The 20,842-nt window shown below is 45.7% G+C and overlaps 1 protein-coding gene across 8 annotated transcripts in view; it reads right to left on the bottom strand.

Moving 5' to 3' along the window:
• The window catches only part of fat3a (FAT atypical cadherin 3a), a 72,086-nt gene that overhangs the window by 30,264 nt on the left and 20,980 nt on the right, over window positions 1–20,842 (bottom strand). For 4 of the 8 annotated variants that reach the window (XM_068585296.1, XM_068585298.1, XM_068585301.1 and 1 more), the window contains exons 2-7: window positions 13,641–16,967; window positions 7,192–7,515; window positions 7,031–7,092; window positions 5,799–6,113; window positions 4,884–5,094; window positions 3,511–3,579 (exon numbers count right to left, since the gene is read on the bottom strand). In XM_068585296.1, coding sequence (XP_068441397.1) covers window positions 3,511–3,579; window positions 4,884–5,094; window positions 5,799–6,113; window positions 7,031–7,092; window positions 7,192–7,515; window positions 13,641–16,950 — 4,291 coding nt within the window. In that variant the 5' untranslated portion in view covers window positions 16,951–16,967. Of the gene's footprint in view, window positions 1–3,510; window positions 3,580–4,883; window positions 5,095–5,798; window positions 6,114–7,030; window positions 7,093–7,191; window positions 7,516–9,446; window positions 9,665–10,466; window positions 10,561–11,430; window positions 11,446–13,640; window positions 16,968–20,842 lie in introns of those variants that run through there. The other 4 variants (XM_068585299.1, XM_068585300.1, XM_068585302.1 and 1 more) reach the window with 2 other exon arrangements.

The raw sequence follows: 20,842 nt of genomic DNA, 5'->3' as shown, positions 1-20,842 counted from the left end.
GAAGGAGGGGACAGGAGACAGGAGAGAGGAGAGAGGAGGGGAGAGGAGACAGGAGAGAGGAGACAGGAGAGAGGAGGGGAGAGGAGACAGGAGAGAGAAGAGAGGAGAGGAGACAGGAGGGAGGAGAGAGGAGGGGAGAGGAGACAGGAGAGAGGAGACAGGAGAGAGGAGGGGAGAGGAGACAGGAGAGAGGAGAGAGGAGACAGGAGACAGGAGAGAGGAGAGAGGAGGGGAGAGGAGACAGGAGAGAGGAGACAGGAGAGAGGAGGGGAGAGGAGACAGGAGGGAGGAGACAGGAGAGAGGAGGGGAGAGGAGACAGGAGAGAGGAGAGAGGAGGGGAGAGGAGACAGGAGAGAGGAGACAGGAGAGAGGAGGGGAGAGGAGACAGGAGAGAGGAGAGAGGAGGGGAGAGGAGACAGGAGGGAGGAGAGAGGAGGGGAGAGGAGACAGGAGAGAGGAGACAGGAGAGAGGAGGAGAGAGGAGAGAGGAGGGGAGAGGAGACAGGAGAGAGGAGAGAGGAGGGGAGAGGAGACAGGAGAGAGGAGACAGGAGAGAGGAGGGGAGAGGAGAGAGGAGGGGAGAGGAGACAGGAGGGGAGAGGGGAGAGAGGAGGTGAGAGGAGACAGGAGAGAGGAGGGGAGAGGAGACAGGAGAGAGGAGACAGGAGAGAGGAGGGGAGAGGAGACAGGAGAGAGGAGGGAGGAGGAGACAGGAGAGAGGAGGGAGGAGGAGACAGGAGAGAGGAGGGAGGAGGAGACAGGAGAGAGGAGGGGAGAGGAGAGAGGAGAGAGGAGAGAGGAGGGGAGAGGAGACAGGAGAGAGGAGGGGAGAGGAGAGAGGAGAGAGGAGAGAGGAGGGGAGAGGAGACAGAAGAGAGGAGACAGGAGAGAGGAGGGGAGAGGAGACAGGAGAGAGGAGGGGAGAGGAGAGAGGAGAGAGGAGAGAGGAGGGGAGAGGAGACAGAAGAGAGGAGACAGGAGAGAGGAGGGGAGAGGAGACAGGAGAGAGGAGGGGAGAGGAGACAGGAGAGAGGAGAGAGGAGGGGAGAGGAGACAGAAGAGAGAAGAGAGGAGGGGAGAGGAGACAGAAGAGAGAAGAGAGGAGGGGAGAGGAGACAGAAGAGAGGAGACAGGAGAGAGGAGGGGAGAGGAGACAGGAGAGAGGAGGGGAGAGGAGACAGAAGAGAGGAGACAGGAGAGAGGAGGGGAGAGGAGACAGGAGAGAGGAGGGGAGAGGAGACAGGAGAGAGGAGGGGAGAGGAGACAGAAGAGAGGAGAGAGGAGAGAGGAGAGGAGAGGAGACAGGAGAGAGGAGGGGAGAGGAGACAGAAGAGAGGAGACAGGAGAGAGGAGGGGAGAGGAGACAGGAGAGAGGAGGGGAGAGGAGACAGAAGAGAGGAGACAGGAGAGAGGAGGGGAGAGGAGACAGGAGAGAGGAGGGGAGAGGAGACAGGAGAGAGGAGGGGAGAGGAGACAGGAGGGGAGAGGAGACAGGAGAGAGGAGGGAGGAGGTAGGAGGAGAGAGGAGGGAAGAGGAGACAGGAGAGAGGAGGGGAGAGGAGACAGGAGGGAGGAGAGAGGAGGAGAGAGGAGGGAAGAGGAGACAGGAAGTAGAGGAGAGGAGAAGGGAGGAGGAGAGGAGAGGAGAGGAGGGAGGAGAGAGAGGTGGGAGGAGACAGGAAGAAGAGGAGAGTCAGTCATACAGACAGACTCTTGATTCCCAACAGTTATGATGAATATGTGAAAACAAACCAAAAAGTTGTATTTATGCATTTTAAGGGTTTTCATTCATGTGCTGAAATAGTTTTGATGTGACGAACTGCATTCAAATTGCTGATTTGCCTGTTTAGTCCGACTGGCACATGAATGGAGACCATTGCTGCTCATGCTCATGTGTGATGTACAGATGAGGAAAGATGGCTGCTGACTCCGCCCACATGCTACTCATTGAGTGTGATGTACAGGTGAAGAAAGATGGCTGCTGACTCCGCCCACATGCTACTCATTGAGTGTGATGTACAGGTGAAGAAAGATGGCTGCTGACTCCGCCCACATGCTACTCATTGAGTGTGATGTACAGGTGAAGAAAGATGGCTGCTGACTCCGCCCACATGCTACTCATTGAGTGTGATGTACAGGTGAAGAAAGATGGCTGCTGACTCCGCCCACGCGCCAATCCGGTGTCAGGAGCAGAGCAGCATGAGCTCCATGCCAGCTGATGAGCTCCCTGTGTTCCTCTCTGCTTAACGGATTCAAAACATTCACCCGACACGTTTAACATGCGAGTTTCTCTGATCAGCTGTTTTAGTTTTTCATTGAAAAGCTTAATTTGATCTGAGCTGCACTAGGTTTCCTCTGTAGAGAAACAACTGCCACGTGTGTGTGTGCGTGTGCGTGCGTGTGTGTGTGTGCGTGTGTGTGCGTGTGTGTGCGTGTGTGTGTGTGTGTGTGTTCTCAGCAGTGAATCCTTTTCTAACAAAGCAGGTGAAGACTGCGACCTTGCTTTCCTTTGGGAGTTTTCTTTTATTGCACAGTGACCAAAGTGGTTCAGTCCTGCTTGGCCCTTAGAAATGATCCTCCCTCACTGCCCTTCACTGGATCTAGTCTGCAACACACCACTACACACACATTAAAACATCTTAACATGTCATCTGTTGGTTAAACATGTACAATAAATGCATAAGGATCTATTAACATGTTTAGCTGTTTAAAATGACAGCCATGACATGACAGATAACTAAACACGCTCTGATGATCTGGGCATGAACCAGATGGTCAAAGGTCGTGCCCGTGGCGCCCTGAGACACGTGCAGCTGCTCTGCTGTCAGAACATGCACATGTAGAAGCCAGAGCGAGCACGACGGTGTTCAAACACAAGTTATTGTAACATGGCTGTGCTGCTTGCTGTGTGCACCACAACAGAAGAACATGACCAAACACCCAGAGAAGAGCGGCGCTGGCCGGAGGAAGCCTCCTGTCTCACAGAGACAGAACATCCAGCACTGTGCTGTGAAAGAGCCGGTTCATACTGCTCAACGTGTCTCAAAGTAGAAGATGGTGATGTCTCACCTCAACCCGCTGAGACACAGGAGAAAGCAAGGTAACCCCTCGCACCCTGCAGTACTACGCTGCATGTCTTCAAGTGACAACATGTCCTTCCTTCCGTATGTCCTGCATGCCCACACTCCTCTCAGAGAGGCGCAGGCTGCTGGAGACGGTGCTGTGCATGAAGCCAGGCATTAATCACATCTAACACGAGGTCATTAGACTGTCACACAGGTTGTGACAAAACCAAACCTTCAATGAACCCTAGCTGCAATATAACACCTACATGTGAAACACACACACAGTAAGAAACACAGACGTCAGGCAAACACAGCATGCAGCAGCACCATTAGAAGCATGGAGCGACGAGCATAAACCACAAGGAAATTGAAGAGGAAAGGAAAAAGAAAAGGAAGCAGAGGGAAGACAGCCAACTGGGGAAGTGGAAGTTGGAAACGAGATACCTTCAGAGGAACAGTTCCTGCCACAAGCACTCTGCAGTATATAGAACATCTCACGGAAAGACCTGGGACCTTCCAGGCGTGAAGCATTGAGGAGAGAGGAGAGAGAAGGTGAGACAGGAAGGACAGACCGGCAAAGGAGGTGAGGAGACAAGACGGGGACAGCAACTGCTTCTGATGAGCTCAGCCTCCATCAAAGTATTGGTACACACTGAGATTTTGTTCCTCAACCAAAAAGACCACATTATGAATAACATGGACTCACAAGAAACCTGTTTGAGAGAGAGAGAGAGAGAGAGAGAGAGAGAGAGAGAGAGAGAGAGAGAGAGAGAGAGACAGAGAGAGAGAGAGAGAGAGGGAGAGAGAGAGAGCGAGAGAGAGCTATGGAGAGCAGAAGGTCTCTCCAGTTGATAGCCTGGTCCCGCTCATTGACAGGACACAGTGTCAGTGTACATATAGTATTGAATGGCATTACAAACTAATGGAATTAGAATCAAAAGTACAGACTATTAGACTTATGAGATCCCTTCCAACACAGCGGAGTCGTCGGCATACATAATGCTGAGAGCGCTGCGCATGACATAATCTTGTTAAGCCGTTCAAGTGGGTGCAAGTGAACGAATCCAAAGGATTTAAGAGCTCCACGTTGGGCATTTCCCATTCATAGGGGAACGTCACACTGGCTTTAAAATCTGTCTGGATGTTCTTTATTGAGAGTGAGCCAGTGCTTCTCTATGACATTATGAAAGGAGCGGAATAAGTCCTGAATAATATTTATAAATAACACTTAATCTCTTCAAGGGAAAGCCCCTTTTACAAAACATAGGAATCATGAAGACACTTTTGTTAAGGTTTGATCCTTCAATCCATAAGCGGTCTCTCCAGACTGTCACCTGGCGTTACCTTTCCTACAGGCCTTATGGTGTCACCTGTTGTCGTCACCTTTCCTAAAGGCCTTATGGTGTCACCTGTTGTCGTCACCTTTCCTAAAGGCCTTATGGTGTCACCTGTTGTCGTTACCTTTCCTAAAGGCCTTATGGTGTCACCTGTCGTCGTTACCTTTCCTAAAGGCCTTATGGTGTCACCTGTTGTCGTTACCTTTCCTACAGGCCTTATGGTGTCACCTGTTGTCGTCACCTTTCCTACAGGCCTCATGGTGTCACATGTTGTCGTCACCTTTCCTACAGGCCTTATGGTGTCACCTGTTGTCATCACCTTTCCTACAGGCCTCATGGTGTCACATGTTGTCGTCACCTTTCCTAAAGGCCTTACAGACTGACATGGGCCGAGCATACTGATCATGCAGCAAGGCCACGGTGTCTGCACCTCACACAAACACAGACACACACCGTTTTACAAAGGATGGGAGATTTTACCTGTGATGTCAAACCACAAGGGGGCGGAGCTCTGCTGCAGGGAGACCACGCCCACAATCTCTGCCACCTTGTCATTCTCCATGACAGTGAAATTATAGAACGGCTCATCGAAGAGCACCGGGACCGCTGAGGGAGGAGGTCGACGAATCCACTCGATGTGCAGGCGAGCCGTGGAGGATTTCTGAGGACGGCCGTTGTCCGTGGCTTTGATCTGAAGAGCAAAGACGTCAGACTGTGATGAGGAGGCTCAGCAAGAGGCACGCAGGAGTAGCATGTAGGAAAACAAAGAATAAGATGCAATGAAATCCTGTTCTGGTGCCATTTGAAGGGAAATTTGTCAACACTGAACCCAATCCAGCGGGTTGATGGGAAGTTAAGCCTGAGATAGTGGACCATGCCAGTGACTGTAAACTGACAGCTACAGTGTGGTGACAGTTCATGCAGATCTCCATCCTCAATCGGTTCGATGCTCTGAAGTCCTGCTCCCCCTCCTCCCCGTTTGTTTCATGATTTCATGCATTTAATATCCAAAATAGTAAAGTTCTTGAAACTAGATTGTGACTAAGAATCTGGATCAGGTAATAAAGCGCCTTAATGTCCTCGATGTTAATCTTTAGTTGTGTGCATTGCCAAAATAAACATTTCAGTAAAATTATCACAAAGCCGACAGAATATAATATAACAACCCTGCAGCTTTCAGTGTTTGATTTCTGAAGCCTTAAATAGTTCAATATCCAGAACCAGAATGTGTGTCTTTGCATCAGCTTTCTTCCAAGAACTGAACTGATTTTAACACTACAAGGAGAGACCACTGAATACATGCACTGGTAACATGTGAATGCAGGAGAACAGACGTTCTCTACGTCCTTAAAGGTGTCGACGATCAGGCCTGATAGTTGACGAAGGTGTGCGTACGGTCAGAATGTCGTAGCTCCCTGCGGTGAAGGCCTTGCGTGAAGACACCACTGCAGTCTTGGGGTCGATGAAGAACTTGCCCTCCTCGTTTCCGTCCACGATGCCGTAGGAGAGGTCGCTGTTGGGCCCTTCGTCGCGGTCGTAGGCAAACACCCGATAGATAGGATCGCCCTTCTTTCTCCGCTCTCTCTCTGGAAGTTTAACCTGGTAGACCTTCTCAGGAAACGTGGGCTTGTTGTCGTTTTCATCCAGGACCTGAACCATCACCCACACTGTACTCTGCCTGGGACTCGAACCGCCGTCTGACACCAGCACCTGCAGGGGCATCGAGAGATTTACCGCATGCAGAGAATGTCTTTCAATTCAGGGACTGGATCCTGGATCCAAAGACACGGGGCCAGGATGTCCATGTCCAGTCTGTTGCTTAGCTTAAAGATGTTAAACACCAGCAATTGATTCACAATATACAAAAGCAATAAGTGCTTTTCATGTTTTCAGTTTTTCTTCCTCAGTGAGAAAAGTCCAGTCTGTGTTGTCTTGAACCAGTGACCTGAACATCTTGTGACGTGAGGAAAGTTCTGCTCTTTGAGAGAAGAGTACAGATCCAGAAGTGATGCTGCTTTAAAGTGCTCTGCATGGATCAGACCGCGGGGTCAGCAGCTTTGAGCATTAGTGTTCAGTCTGGACTGTGAGCTGCAGCGAGTCCTGAGAGACTAACTGTGTTTCTCTTTGTGAGGCTGAGCGGCTCACGGCAGCACCGCTGCTCTGAGAACACAAACTACACAACAACTACACAACAAGACTTTCACGTCAGGCTCAAGTTCTCAACGCTGCGTTAAAGCATTAACTACCTGATGAAAGACGAGGGCTGCGCATCCATTTGATGCCATTCTGTACAGGAAATACAGGACATATTATAAAAATGGGTTCTATTCGATACCCAGCCACACATTCACACCGGCTGCAGACTTGAATACAAAGTACTTCCATTTCTCAGTGTTGTTTCTAAAGTCTGAAAATGAAGTCAGTAGAGTTCACACCAACTGGAGAGATGCCAGCTTAATATTACGTCATCACTGAAGTATCATCAATAAAATAATCCATATTTATATGACACTACTGAAGCAAAACTCTTCCAATCTGAGTCTATCATCCACACACACACATGCACGCACGCACGCAGGCACGCACACACACACGCACGCACACACACACACACACACACTCCTCACCTCTAAAACATGTTCCGTTTGTTGTTCACGGTCCAGTTTCCTGGAGGTTGTGGTGATCAGACCTGAAAAAAAACAGCAGAGAAGACAATTAGAAAAAAGACATACACACGCAAACACGCACACACACACACACACACACACACACACACACACACACACACCAGTGCGGGTGTTGACGATGAAGAAGTTCTGTGGATTCCCGCTGATGATGCGGTAGCTGAGCCTGTCGGCTGCTGCAGGGTGCGCAGCATCCGGGTCCTGAGCCTGGATCTGGACCACAGAAACATCCCGCGGAGAGTTCTCGGGTACGGAGGGCCGGTACAGCGGCTCTGAGGTCAGCGGGGCGTTATCATTGACATCCTCCACCTGGACAAACACCTCAATGGTAGCAAACTGGGGAACCACGCCGTGGTCGCTGGCGTACACGGTGAGCCAGTAAGAGTCCTTGGTCTCGCGGTCCAACATGTCCGTAGTGTAGATGACTCCTGGTGGAGGAAGAGACAAACACAGCCGTTAGGTTACGTTCATGTTCTCATTATCCAGACACGGCTTGGTGGGAGAAAGAAACCGGGCACTGTACACGTCTAACATTCACTTTAGAGGCTTCCAGTGAAGTACTGGTCTTTTTGTATGGGAACTGCCATTGGTACGGCATCGCCAGGTGTTCCCGGGCAGCTGGGGGAGAAGATCCCTCCAGCGTGTCCTGGTCTTCCTCTGGGTCTCCTACCAGGTGGACGTGGCTGGAGAACCTCTAGTGGGAGGCGTCCAGATGAGATGCTGAAGGAGTAGCGCCTCAATTTCAAGCTCCCTCCTGATGTCTAAGCTCCTTACCCTCTGTCACATCTCTAATGACGAGCCGCGAGCCTCAGGTCTACCTACAGCCGGTCGCTGCTCACCAGCGGAGAGGAAATGCACCCGGAGAGCTGAACCAGCTCCCATTGAGAAGCGTGAACATAGTTTGGGTTCATTATGAATAGACTAGACTCTGGCTGGTAGCCATCCGTCATCATTTGAAAATAGATTCAGGAATATTTCATCATCAACAGATATGAGAGAACAAAGTATCACAGATACTGCATTCGGTATTATTGATAACATGAATACGTTCACTATGGGTTTTTTTAAACAACCCTTTTCCAGCAGGGAAGACCTTGAGTGTGTGAGTGTGTGTGTGTGAGTGTGCCTGTCTGCCTCCACTCTAAAAAAAAAAAAGTTGAGTCAACTTAAAAAAGTGAGGCAACCAGCTGCAAAGCCTTTTTGAGTTCACTCAACTAAAGGTAATGAGTTGTGTCAACTTATAATAAGAAGTTCACTCAAAGTGCTATCTTAAGTTTGTCAAACGTAACATTACTAGTCAGACCTACTTATGTATTTAAGTTACCACTACTTGATTTGATAGTCACATCTACTCATGTACTTAAGTTCAGAACACTTAAAATATTAAGTCTAGTTGGAGAAACTTGAAATTGTGTGTTCTTGTAGATTGAAAACATCAATCAACAACTTTAAATTTATTGTTGAGAAAATTTACTTCAAACTTAAAGTGTCGTTACTAAATTTCACTGCCCACTAGTTGAGTACACTCAATTCTTTGCAACGTTGCCTTCATTTAAATTAATTAAAAATGCACATCATTTTCTTTGGAAAAGTCAACAGTTAAACAAAACAAACTTCTTCAAACACAAAATGTTTATTAACAACAAGTAAACATTTGTTTGCATAACTATACAAATTCCAGGTGTCAACACTTGAACATAGACATAAAACCCAAATGGCTGCAAAAAAATAAAAAAATAAATCCAAAATCAAGGCCTTGATACAAGCTTTGGGACATTGTATATGATGGAACGTATATAAAACACAGAAGGACAATGGCATTCCCTTGAAACTGGTCTGATTAAGGATGGTTTTGGTGCAGGTTGCAGTTTTATTCAGGAACATTTTTTTTATTTTGTTGTAACAATAGACTGTCTAGTCAGGCCCATTGGTGGGAGGTATAAAATGGCTTAAAAACCTATCTTATCCATGCATCTATCCATCCAGTTACTGTTTAAAACTGCAATATCTTAACAAGAACTGTTAAGATGCAAAAAACAACAATTTAGTACAAGTTATGCTTTCTTAACATACACAGTACCAATGCTGATTCCAATATCAGTTTATCATTATGGGCACTGTACACTATCAACAGTGGGACAGTTATATTGTTTTTACAATGAATTGACATAAAAAATGTATTGTCTGTAACAAGACAACTGCAACCTGAACTCTTACCCCCCTCAAAATCCAGCCAAGACCATAGGCGGGGTTTACATATGGCAGACTACTTGAGCAAACTGTTTTTTAAGGACCGAACCCAGGCAGAGCACTGCGTACCAAAGTTCATGAACAACTTTGAATTACTTTGAAGGTGTACCTCATGTCCTTTGGATACTCCAGGTTGAGAGCATAGATGAGTCCAAACAAAAGGGCAAATGCAGTTGGGATGTCGCATATATCATCCATGACAATCCGTTTCTCAGTAATCAGGGCGATGCTTAGTGTTGTTAGACTTGAGCGGACCGTCCCAACGTCATCTTCAGCAAGTAGTCCCAGTTCAACTTCTTTCACATAAGATTCCTTCGGGTCTGTATTCTACACAAAAACAAGCATACTGAGACAATAATAAATATTCACCGCCTCTTAAGTTTTCATCTTTTTTTCCTTCTCATTCTGTAACAATACAATTTAAAAGCCAAAATACATTTTCATGCAGATTTTGAAAACTAAAATATAAAAACTTTCATACAAGAGTCACCTCCTACACATTAGGATTATAGTATTTAAATCGTCATAGTCTGTTAAATTAAATAAATTGAGCAAAAGAGAGGGAAACATTTGCTCTCACGGTACAGGCTCCCTTTAATTTAATAAGTGACAAAAACCTAAACTGGAACAAATCTGCCATAAAACAATGGACATTACCATTCCAAATCTGCCAGATTCTCACCTTAAAGATTATTAGCGGCAAAGGGTGCTGATGTAAAGGTTTTTGTTTTATTTTCTCAAAAAGATTAGCTCAACAAAAGTGTACTTCAACTTTGAAAATGTACTGACAGAATAACTTTGTAATTTAAATACTGACAAAATGTGTATATGCATCAGTCTCAAAACCCATGACCAATTTGGGCTTGGAATTATAAATGTAAATTTGAAGGAGAATTGCTGTTACAAAATGCATGTGATGCAGGCATTATACTCACTTGTAACCTTGATGCTACAGTAACATTGCCAGTATTGGCGATATCACATAAAATTAAAAACTATAAAAGTTACACTTATTAAAATATTTAGATGGATTAACAAAGTAACAGTGAAGTAGAAATGAGGGTTTGATGAAAGTTTGCATTAGTGTGTTCTTGCTCAATGTGCAACCTTAATGACAAATTGGTCTTACCAGACATGTCTTTAGCAAGCCGTCCGGCTCCTCCTTCACAATGAAAGGTAGACCTCGCAGAGCTGTACACTTTGTGGGCAAGGACATCTGTCATCTGAAAAACACAAATTGAAGATTAAAAATTTGACATAATACAAAATAAATTTGGAGAATGACACAAAAAATTAAACTTGGACAACACAATATCACTAAATCCACTTATTATTTGCAGAGTTGCACTTTTAGAAACATACAAAACAGTTTGCATATAAAGGAAACAATGATGCAACTTTAACTCCAATTTAATGTCAACCACAAAGTGTGCAGGCTTTGTCACTGCAGTGTCTCAAGAGAGAAACGTCCATTCATGGAGCTCCACGCTGCAGCAATACATTTACTGCTTTAAAAGTGATAGCTGCAAATCTCATTGTAAAAAGCACGCAACGTATTTTTTCGCTGCTCTCTGTCCACTGGGTGTTCACCTGTGTGCCCGCCCGTGTCTGTGTGCATGGCGTTACAGAGAAGAGTTGTAACGCGACCATGTAGACAGGTCGGTTGATAAAAACAAATATATTTTTGACGAAGCTCAAAATGTGTTCTATTTTTAGAACATGCCTCGCGGGCGACTCGCGTGGTCCCTGCGGGCGAACAGGTGCCAACGGCGCTACCGTCCAGGTCCTGGTCGCTATCTAGTGCACCTGAATGCTACGCGCGGGTAACTAAAGAGTGAACTAGAGTCTCTAGTCTAGAGGCAGTCCCGACGCCACCAACGCTAAAGTACTGCGAGGCACTGCAGCAACATGTTAGCTAACCTAGCTAACACAAGCGGGTCGTTATCGTAAAATTACATATGACGTTATGAACACGTGAAAAGTAGGCTGGTGTCTGTCACGTTATAAACTTCGTAATGTTAACTTTGGCATTAAAAATCAACAGGTTATCTGACTAGCTCGTTAGCTAACGCACTGAACATACACAGTCTTACCTGGTTAAGTGGTGCGGGACGTAGACGGCATTCTGCAGAAACACTTGAGCTGGCGTTGACCGGCGCGAAATTGCTCTCTCATGCGGACGTGCGCATGCGCAGTGGTAGACGGATATTTGAATCTCTTCTTCTTCTTCTTCTTCTTCTTCTTCTTCTTCTTCTTTATCTTCTTCTTCTGCTTCTTTTACGGCAGTTGGCGTTTTTTTCTTCTCTCTCTCTTTATTGAACATGTATTGTCAACAGACATTCAGCAGTTTAAGATTAAGATGTAAAAAGTACATGTCAATCAAATGAGATCTGAAAAACTATCGAAATATAATAAAGAAACAATGGTATCATCAAATCAATGTATCTTAAACACGGGCTAAAGAAAATATTTTAAAATTTATTTCATTATTTAAAATATTATATTATATTATATTATATATATGTATATATATATAAATATGTATATATATACATACGTACATATATATACATATATATATATATATACATATATATATATGTTTTATTTATTGTTTGTGTGTTTACTGACACATGCAAGGTGGTCTTAGTTACCTCAGTAGATGCCCAACTCACTATACTAAGTTTTCTCAACTTAACATTTTCAGTGGATTCCACTCCTTATTAATAAAATTGACATTTTGAGTTAGTTCAACTTTTTTCAACGCTATTTGTTGACTCAACTTAAAAAAATGTGTTAGGACAACAAATTTGAAGTTGGGCTTTTTAGAGTGCATGTTAACTCCTGGATGCACATTCCAGGCTCCACGAAGCTGTTCTGTTGGACACAAAGCTGCCGGCCTCCCCGCCTGTCAGAAATGAATCACTGTAGAACAGGAGCCATGAATTCTCTTCCTCCTCCTCCTCCTCCTCCTCCTCCTCCTCCTCCTCCCTCTCGTCCCCCTCCTCCTCATCCTCCTCCTCCTCCTCTTCTTCCTCCTCCTCCTCCTCCTTTCTGTCTCTCTTTCCCAGAACACTGCAGTTCCCAGGGAGAGTGACACTGTGATTAAGAGCCTCGGTGTAAAGAGCTTCCTGCTGAACTGAGTGGGTGGGAGACCGACATGGAAAGGTTATGTGTTCAAGGTAAGTGTGTGTGTGTCTAATGATGAGCCGGCTGCTGGAAACGACAACACATCCACAACACAACACAACACAACAGCATCAAGCCGCCCACCACCTCATTATGTTATGAAACATCAGAGAAAAAAGCGCCTACACTGAGACACTATACACATGCAAAGTACTAAAGTACTAGAGCCCCCCCCCTTCCACACACACACACACACACACACACACACACACACACTGCCTGGTCAGCAGCGTTTACTCCACAATTCTTTGCTCCACCCTTTGCACCCAGGCCCCGCCCCTAAATACAAATTACAGCGTTCTTTAAAATAAATATACAAAATGATGGTTTGCAGAGCTGGCCAATGTGTGTGTGTGTGTGTGTGTGTTTAATAATTGAAGTAGTAATTGTGTTGTGTCGTGTTTCTCAGCAGCGTGGGGATGATTTATGGGCCTTGCCAAGTCTCAGCTAACAAGGGCAATAAATCCTCCTTCCACTCTGCTCCTGTTCATCACCCTGGGACAATCTGGCCAGATTAACGACTGTGTGGATCTGTGTTTGCTCCTGTTCATCACCCTGGGACAATCTGGACAGATTAACGACTGTGTGTGTATCTATGTGAGTGTTTGTTTGATAAATAATGAGTCAAAATGTTCTATTGACAACCTTTGTCCTTGTGGACAGGTGATGAATTCAGACTATATCAAATATGTATGTAAATATAGAATATGTTGCTAATTCAAGAAATTAGGATTTGTAAAAATCCTAATTTCTATATAATATATAGATATCTAAAGACAATGCCAACACCACCCTGCTGAACACACACTACACCAAAAAGAGAGTCTGTCCAGTTTCCACACACCGTGTTACACAACACTTAGTTTCTGGGAAGCACAGATGTTGCTGACATCCTGTACAGCGAGTTAAACAAATCACTAAGTTGTAATGAACTGTCACCTCTGTGATGTGGAGCTCTGCTCTGCTGACCAGCAGCTTCTCCTCTGCCACCTTGCTTTTGGTCCATTTTAGTTTACCTTGACTTTCTCATGTGGCTTTTGTCCTGACCTTTACATTTTTCCAAGTACAATATTTAGTGAAGTAAATTTACACGTACACAAAACATTAAACTCACCTGTCTCTTCATCAATGGCAAACCGTCCGAGTCCACTGCCATCATGAATGGAGTACTGGATTTCTCCATCTCTGCCAGCGTCATCGTCATGAGCGGTGACTTGGAGGAGGGTCGTTCCAATCCGGGTGTTCTCTTTGACTAATCCTGTCAAGGCAAAGTGGGAAAAGTATGGAGCGTAGAGATTTTCGTTCACATCTACGACCTCCACCTCCACAAAGGTGACAGAGAGAAGCGATACGGGCCTTCCCTTGTCTTTGGCCTTCACGGTGAGGTTGTAGAACTGCTGGGTCTCGTAGTCGAGCTCTTTGGTGAGTCGAATCGCCCCGCTGGTCCTGTCTACCTCAAACCATCCATTGTAGTCGTTGGCTAGAGAGTACCGGACCTGTCCTCCCAACCCCAGGTCTGGGTCCTGTGTTTCTAACCATGCCACAACAGTTCCTACTGGGAGATCCTCCAGAGCCCTGGCTTTGTACACGATGGGGATGAACAGTGGGGGGCAGTCATTCACATCCTCTAATATGATTTTCAAAGTTATCACAGAAAACCGCTGGTCTCCTTTCTCTGCCTTGTCCCGGGCCTCAATCTTCAGGTTAAAAGCTGAAACAAACTCCCTGTCTAGTTGGCCAGCAACATACACTATCCCATTAGTGCAGTTGATACCAAACTGGCTGGTGCTGGTCAAAACAGAGTATACGATCTCCCCATTAGGTCCAAGGTCTTTGTCAGTTGCCTCAACCTGGATAACATCAGTACCTATGGCAGTGTTTTCGGGTATGACTATTATATAGCCTCCTTCTTGTAAAAACTGAGGTGCATTATCATTAGCATCCTCTATGTAGACAGTAAGCAAACGCCAGGCAGTTTTCTGTGGAAGGCCAAGGTCATAGATGGTTAAGTTGAGGAGATACCGATCCCTCCTTTCTCTGTCCATTGGGAGGAAGACACTGATAAGACCAGTCTCCATGTCAATGATGAAACAGCTGTCAGTATTTCCATCTGAAATAGAGTATAGAATCTGACCGTTGAAACCTGTGTCCCCATCGTAGGCATTGACCTTGAAAACACTCAAACCAATCTTTAGGTCTTCCCGCACAGCAATATCTGTGGGGAAAGCTTTGTCGAACTGGGGCGTTTGCCGATTGACAGAGAAAAGGTCAATAAAACCTTCCTCGAGCTTGGGCTTGGTGCTCGCTTTGGACTTTTTTAGTAATTTCTCAGCTAACTTTTGGGCTACCCTGGTCTCTTTACAGTTGAACGTTTTTGGAGGAGATTTCCCATGAGCAACAGAGATGTTAACAAACATGGGATCAGAAAAGTTCTCACCATCTGTGGCAGTTATTTTGAGACTAAAGACACTGTTTTTCGGACTCGCTGTGGCAAGGGAATGTTGCAATGAAAGAACCCCTGAATCAGGGTTGAGGTCGAAGTACCCCCATTCGTTCCCTGAAATGATCTTATATTTCACTAGTTCCAACTCATCTATGTCAATGGCAGACATTGTGGTGATCACTTCATCCACTGGGAAATCCCTGGGCACGACCCCCTGACACGCTACCTTCTCAAACAATGGCTGGTTGTCATTTACATTTTCCAGGTGGATTGTGACATTAACTTCACTCTCTCTTCTGTAAGGCGACCCCCAGTCAGACGCTCTCACCACAAATGCAAAGCTCTCTGATGAGGACTCAAAGTCCAACTCTTTAGTGGTGCTGATGAGACCAGAAAACTGATTGATTTTGAAGGGTAATGACTGAAGGCTGGAAATGCTGTAAGTTATGTATCCATTTTCACCTTTATCCTCATCCACTGCAGAAACGGTCACGACATTGGTCCCAACAAGTACACTTTCATTGACCAAAACCTCATAAGAAGCCTGATCAAATGTTGGTGGGTTGTCATTGGCATCTTCAATGGTTACCCGCACTTTAACTTTGAGCTCACTATCTATTTCCAATACCTCCAGATTGAACACATCCTGGGACACCTGAGTGAACCACTGGGTGGTTGAGATTGCACCTGTTAATGTGTTCATTTGAAAAAAAGCTGAATCTGCAGAAGGTGTCATGATATATTCTGCATCATCTGGCTCTGGTCGGATTTTGACGGCCTCTACAATTGTACCTGGTGGTGAGATTTCATTCAGACGAACCTCATACAACTCCCGCTCAAACGCAGCTTCTGCTGTCGGCCGTTTCTGGACCATAATGTGGACGAGCTTGACGGCAGAGAACTTCTGTGGGACTCCCCTGTCTTTAGCCTGCAAAGTAAGGTTACATCCATAAGGGTACGTCTCCCAATTTAACGACTCAGAGGCCTTTATAGCAAATTCCCCTTCCACAGATCTTTCAACAAAAAACTGCTCTGAAGGGTCTCCACCAACAATGACCACTGAGTCAACTTCTCCATTCAAGCCTTCATCTACGTCTTCCACAGTGACCATGGCATACACCGGGTTCTTATTAAGCCCCGAGGGGCTGTGGGTGACCACCTTCATGACTGGGGCGTGCTCATTCACGCGCTCTACATGGACAAAAAGTTTGGCTGTGCTGCTGACCCCATTATTTCCATAGAGCTTCATGCCACGATCTACCGCCAGGATTTCTAAGTCGTACCGATTCTGCTCATCAACATTTAGCTTTCCACTGAGAGAAACCACTCCACTGGTTGGGTGTACAGCAAAAAGTTCCATTTTCTCCTTGAAAAAATAGTAAAACTCCCCATTGGAGCCAATATCTGCATCAGTGGCGGTAACTTGTGCTATGCTAGTCCTGAGAGGGGTGCTCTCCGCGATGGTGACGGAGTAAGTAGTGGGTGAGAACAAAGGTCGCAGGTCATTCATATCCAAGACCTGGACGCTGACTTTAGTCCAGGTCTCAAGGAGAGTCTCTCCCTTCACAGAGGCTTTCACGGTCAGTACATAATTATCCTGGATCTCTCGGTTCAAGATAGCTGCGTTTCCTCCTTTAGTCCGTATGCGCAGGAAGCAGAAGTCGCCCAGCACAAACTCCTCTGCCTTGAAAAACCCCTCATCGTCACCTGAAGTGATTCTGTAGCGGATCTCCCAGGTGCGCTGGGCCAGGTGGATGCCCATTTTAACTTTACTGTTGGCATAGGTGCGTGCTGCTGAGTTTTCATAAACCGTAGCGTGGTAGACGGTCTGCGTGAAGCCAAAGCGAGGTCCATCCTGCAGGCCCGACGGGGCGTTCTGGCCGCAGCAGGGCAGCGGCTCCAAGACCAGCAACGGTAGCAGCAGGGCCAGGCCGAGGAGAGGGGCTCGCATCCCTGCCCACTGGCCCATTTTCAACTCCATCCCATCATCACTCCATCCTGGGAAGAAAGAGACACAGAGGATTAACGGCACGTAGCAGGGACTTATTTTATTCTTGTTTGTTATGTCCGCTGCTCTGCAGAGATGGATTGGAAGAGGGAAGGGGTGTTACCAGGCAACCAGAAGGAAAACTCACATCATCCTCGCATGGCCTCTGGACACCAAGACCAGTGTAAACAGTCAATTGAAAGTTTAAGAAAAACCAGAGGTGGTTTGAGAAGGAACAAAATAATTGCATGGCTGCCACACATGACCCCAGTATAACTCATTTCCTGAAATACATGAAACCTCCAGCCCCGTGTCTCAAAACCATGTAATATCTGCAGATACAAACCAGTCATGGTTGAAACGGAGGGTCAACTGGCTGCTTTTTTAAATTCTGTTCTCTTTTCTTAAGCAGCCACAGACATGTGCCGCTCTGGGAGAACAGCCGGATTCAGAGAGCCATGCCGGCCAGAGGAATGCCACCGTGGTCTGCATTGTGATAGCTCTGCAGTTTGTGGATGGAGAGAAGGGGCGGGAAAGACAGACTGTCTGAGCGCACTGATAATAACACACTGCTGCGTGCAGAACTAAATCTACACATGTTCAACAACACACACAGTTACACTCACACACAGCTCCTGCAAGAAAACACACTTTTTTGTTTCAAACAGGAACTGATCCAGTTTTAACTTCTGACTCACAGAGAACAACAAAAAAAGACATTTGGCTTTGCGAGCGTGACCAAAAACCACCTCGTCTGAAACAAAGCAAACCGATGCTTAGGCCTGCATTTAAATGCAATCCAGCAGTCATGCAGGGAGCAAAGGCATCCAAACGAGAGAAATGACAAAAACACGACACTTTTTGTCTGACCTGAAACTGTCATCTCAGTGTCAACGTCAGCGGTTTAAAGGACTTTCTGTTCCAAGTGCCTGAGAGTCTAAGTCAGCTTTACTGGGTCACTACATCTCTCCTCTGAACAACGAGCACACGCATGATGCATCCACACTGCAGTCACCATTCAATCCCTGCTGCTTTTTCACTCAGACTCAGTCAGTGTCTCGTGTCTGGCATCTGAAATGATCTGGACCAGTTGCCTGGAGGTCTCTACGTGTACGGAGGACAGTGTTGAAATATGTGAAACGCTCATGAGACTGTAGCTGCTGTTACAAATGGATAACTTGTTTCAGCCGGCTGTTATTAATGAATGTATAATTACAACATAATACCCAAGAGGCAGCCACATTTGATACCATGAAGAGTCAAGACATTTGTATAGTGCACGGTTAACAGACCATGAACCATGAACATCTTACTTTGCCTTCAGTGACTAACTTAAATTTAGAGGAAAAGTGATTGTGTGTCTGGCAGGCAGAGGAACAGCTGTCAGAGATGATATCTAAGTTTCTGAAAGATATGTTATTGAGTTTCCTGTTTCCTGAATGCTCTGAGTACATTTTATTTAACAAGGATTTCATTGTGACGGCTCCGGTCTGCTCTTTGTAGAAAGGAGTCCTCCTCTCTCTCCGTACAATAAAGTGTACGCACAACGTGATTGGTTGATGAAAACGATCCATTCCTGGGAAGAAACTGCACACCCTGGAAATTTAAATAATTTAAATGATATTGCTTCTTCTTAAGTGCATAATTGCCATGTTGTTTAAATGCACACACACACACACACACACACACACACACACACACACACACACACACAGGATAGTGAAAACACTCTCATTCTCCACAGAGGAGCCTCTTACTGTCAGTTCTAAACACTCTCATTAGCGTTTCATTGCAGGCTAATTGGCCTTTAGCTCCACTGGCTCTGTCCCTGTTAAAGCACAGCTAGCTTAACAGCTATTCTGCATTAGCTACCTGCTCACATGCTGACAAAGTAACACACACACAAACACACACACACACACACACACACACACACACACGCACACACACACTGAGCTGACAGAATAACATGCTGGTGTGAGTTCTTTACCCATGAGCAACACGTCTTCTCCAGCCGGCTGGGTGCAGGTTGTGTTACTACAGTCACCAAGTAAATGAGCAGAACTTCTTCCGTCTTCTGATATTCAACATTTATCTTTACAGTTCACCTCTGAGCCGCATGAGGATGCCTGAATGTCTGCATTGTTCTGATAATTGTAACTACATTAAAACATTTGATCTCATATGAAACACCAGCACATATTCTGTTTGTCTAAAAGAGAGCCTGTCGACATCTAAGTTTTTAAGATGTGTGTATCTTTTCAATAACGCATAAAACAAAGTAGTGATTTAATAACCGTAACTGCTGATTAACCTGATCAAGATAATATAAGGTGATGTGAAAATGTCATTAAAGATTACCAGGATCGTTAATTCATGCACAACTTGGTATACACTCTTCTCCCAGTAAAGATAAGGCCAATTGTACATTTAAATCCCAAAAACAAAGTACAGGACACACTGTTCATGAATGTGTAACTGCTGTACACTGTGAAGCTCATGGACCCACAACAAAGCTTTACACTTCCACTCGTACATGCTGCTGCTGACGTTGCTGAAACTTCTTGGTGGAAAGATATTCCCAATCCATGGCTACGAATGTGTTGTGTGAAGACCTTCATAACTACTGTGATACGAATGTCTTGTTTCCAATGACAGTCGACAACCCTTCAGCCTGAAAATGCCCTCTTCACACTTCTCTTCACACTTCTCTTCACACTTTTAATAAGTGCATTCAAACCACGCCTCCCCCTCCATCGATACCCCAGGAGCACTGACGGCGTTCTTTCTTTAGTCCTTTTAATAACACATGCAGGCTGTGTGACTTGTATTTCAACACTAATACAGTGTTTGTGGTCTGAAGAGAACGTGAGGATGCTGAAGACTTTCCACTGCATTGAGTCAACACAAAACCAACCGGTCGCCGCTGGACAACTCGTCACAGTTCATCACGTTCACAAGAAGCTCAGATTTCAACAAAACCAGGATCACAGCTCAGCTTCCCTTCTCTCCTTCCTCTCTCACGCACCTCATCAGCTCCATCCCTCTCACCTGTTATGGTGCGTTCACACCAAAAGAGTTAAGAATTATTTGTGCAAGCAGATTACATGTAAAGTCAATGGGCCGGGCTCACACAGTCGCTGCAGCGTTAACCCTTGTGTTGTCCCCGGTGTCGACCCTGATGTTTGAATCTCCGTGCTCTTCCTGGTAAACTTCAGAGTGTGTTCTGCTTCCTGTGGTTTCAGCTCGGTGGTCCAGCGAGGGGACTTCTCTAAGAGCTCAGTCTGTTTTCCTGTATGTCTTCTGCCTGGAATAGAGTCCGTTGTACTGCTGCTGGGTCCGTCCTTCAGTCCTGATGGTCGTGCCGGACCAGTTACACCTGAGCTGAGCTCGGCTTCAGAAGGAGAGGGTGTGAACGAGTGGAATGAAGGATATATATTTGCTCCAAACACTTTCACACTGTAAACTACAAGCTCACTGGTAGTAGTAGTTTAACTAGTACAGAGGAGGCTCTAACAGTGTTTCACTGCATGCAGTGGTGCTGGTTCTGGTGGCTGAATGTCACATTTGGGCCTTTTTGGCCTTTCCATGGCCTGCAGGCCTTTTTTTAATATAATAATGAAAAATAAAGACTGGGACTTGATGAAGTAATAACTAACTTATTCAAACTGGATTCAGCGTGAAGTTAATCTTAAAATTGATGAGCAGGATCATCATTTAAAGGCTTGATTGATGCATGTAAATGTGATTTTGACCTGTGACTTTTAATTGCGCCATACCAACAAATGGCGTCTTTATTGAGCACGGATCTGTCTGAATTACCATGATGACTGGTCTCGTTCCCTACGCCTAACAGACTGACAGAAGAGTTCCTTTCATAAGATCC

The sequence above is a fragment of the Clinocottus analis genome, unplaced genomic scaffold (assembly GCF_023055335.1).
Source record: "Clinocottus analis isolate CAN_PGR_092001 unplaced genomic scaffold, fCliAna1.0.p SCAF_2, whole genome shotgun sequence".
NCBI lineage: Eukaryota > Metazoa > Chordata > Actinopteri > Perciformes > Cottidae > Clinocottus > Clinocottus analis.
Note: the sequence above shows the minus strand (reverse complement) of the source record. Positions and strands in the feature narration are given on the sequence as shown.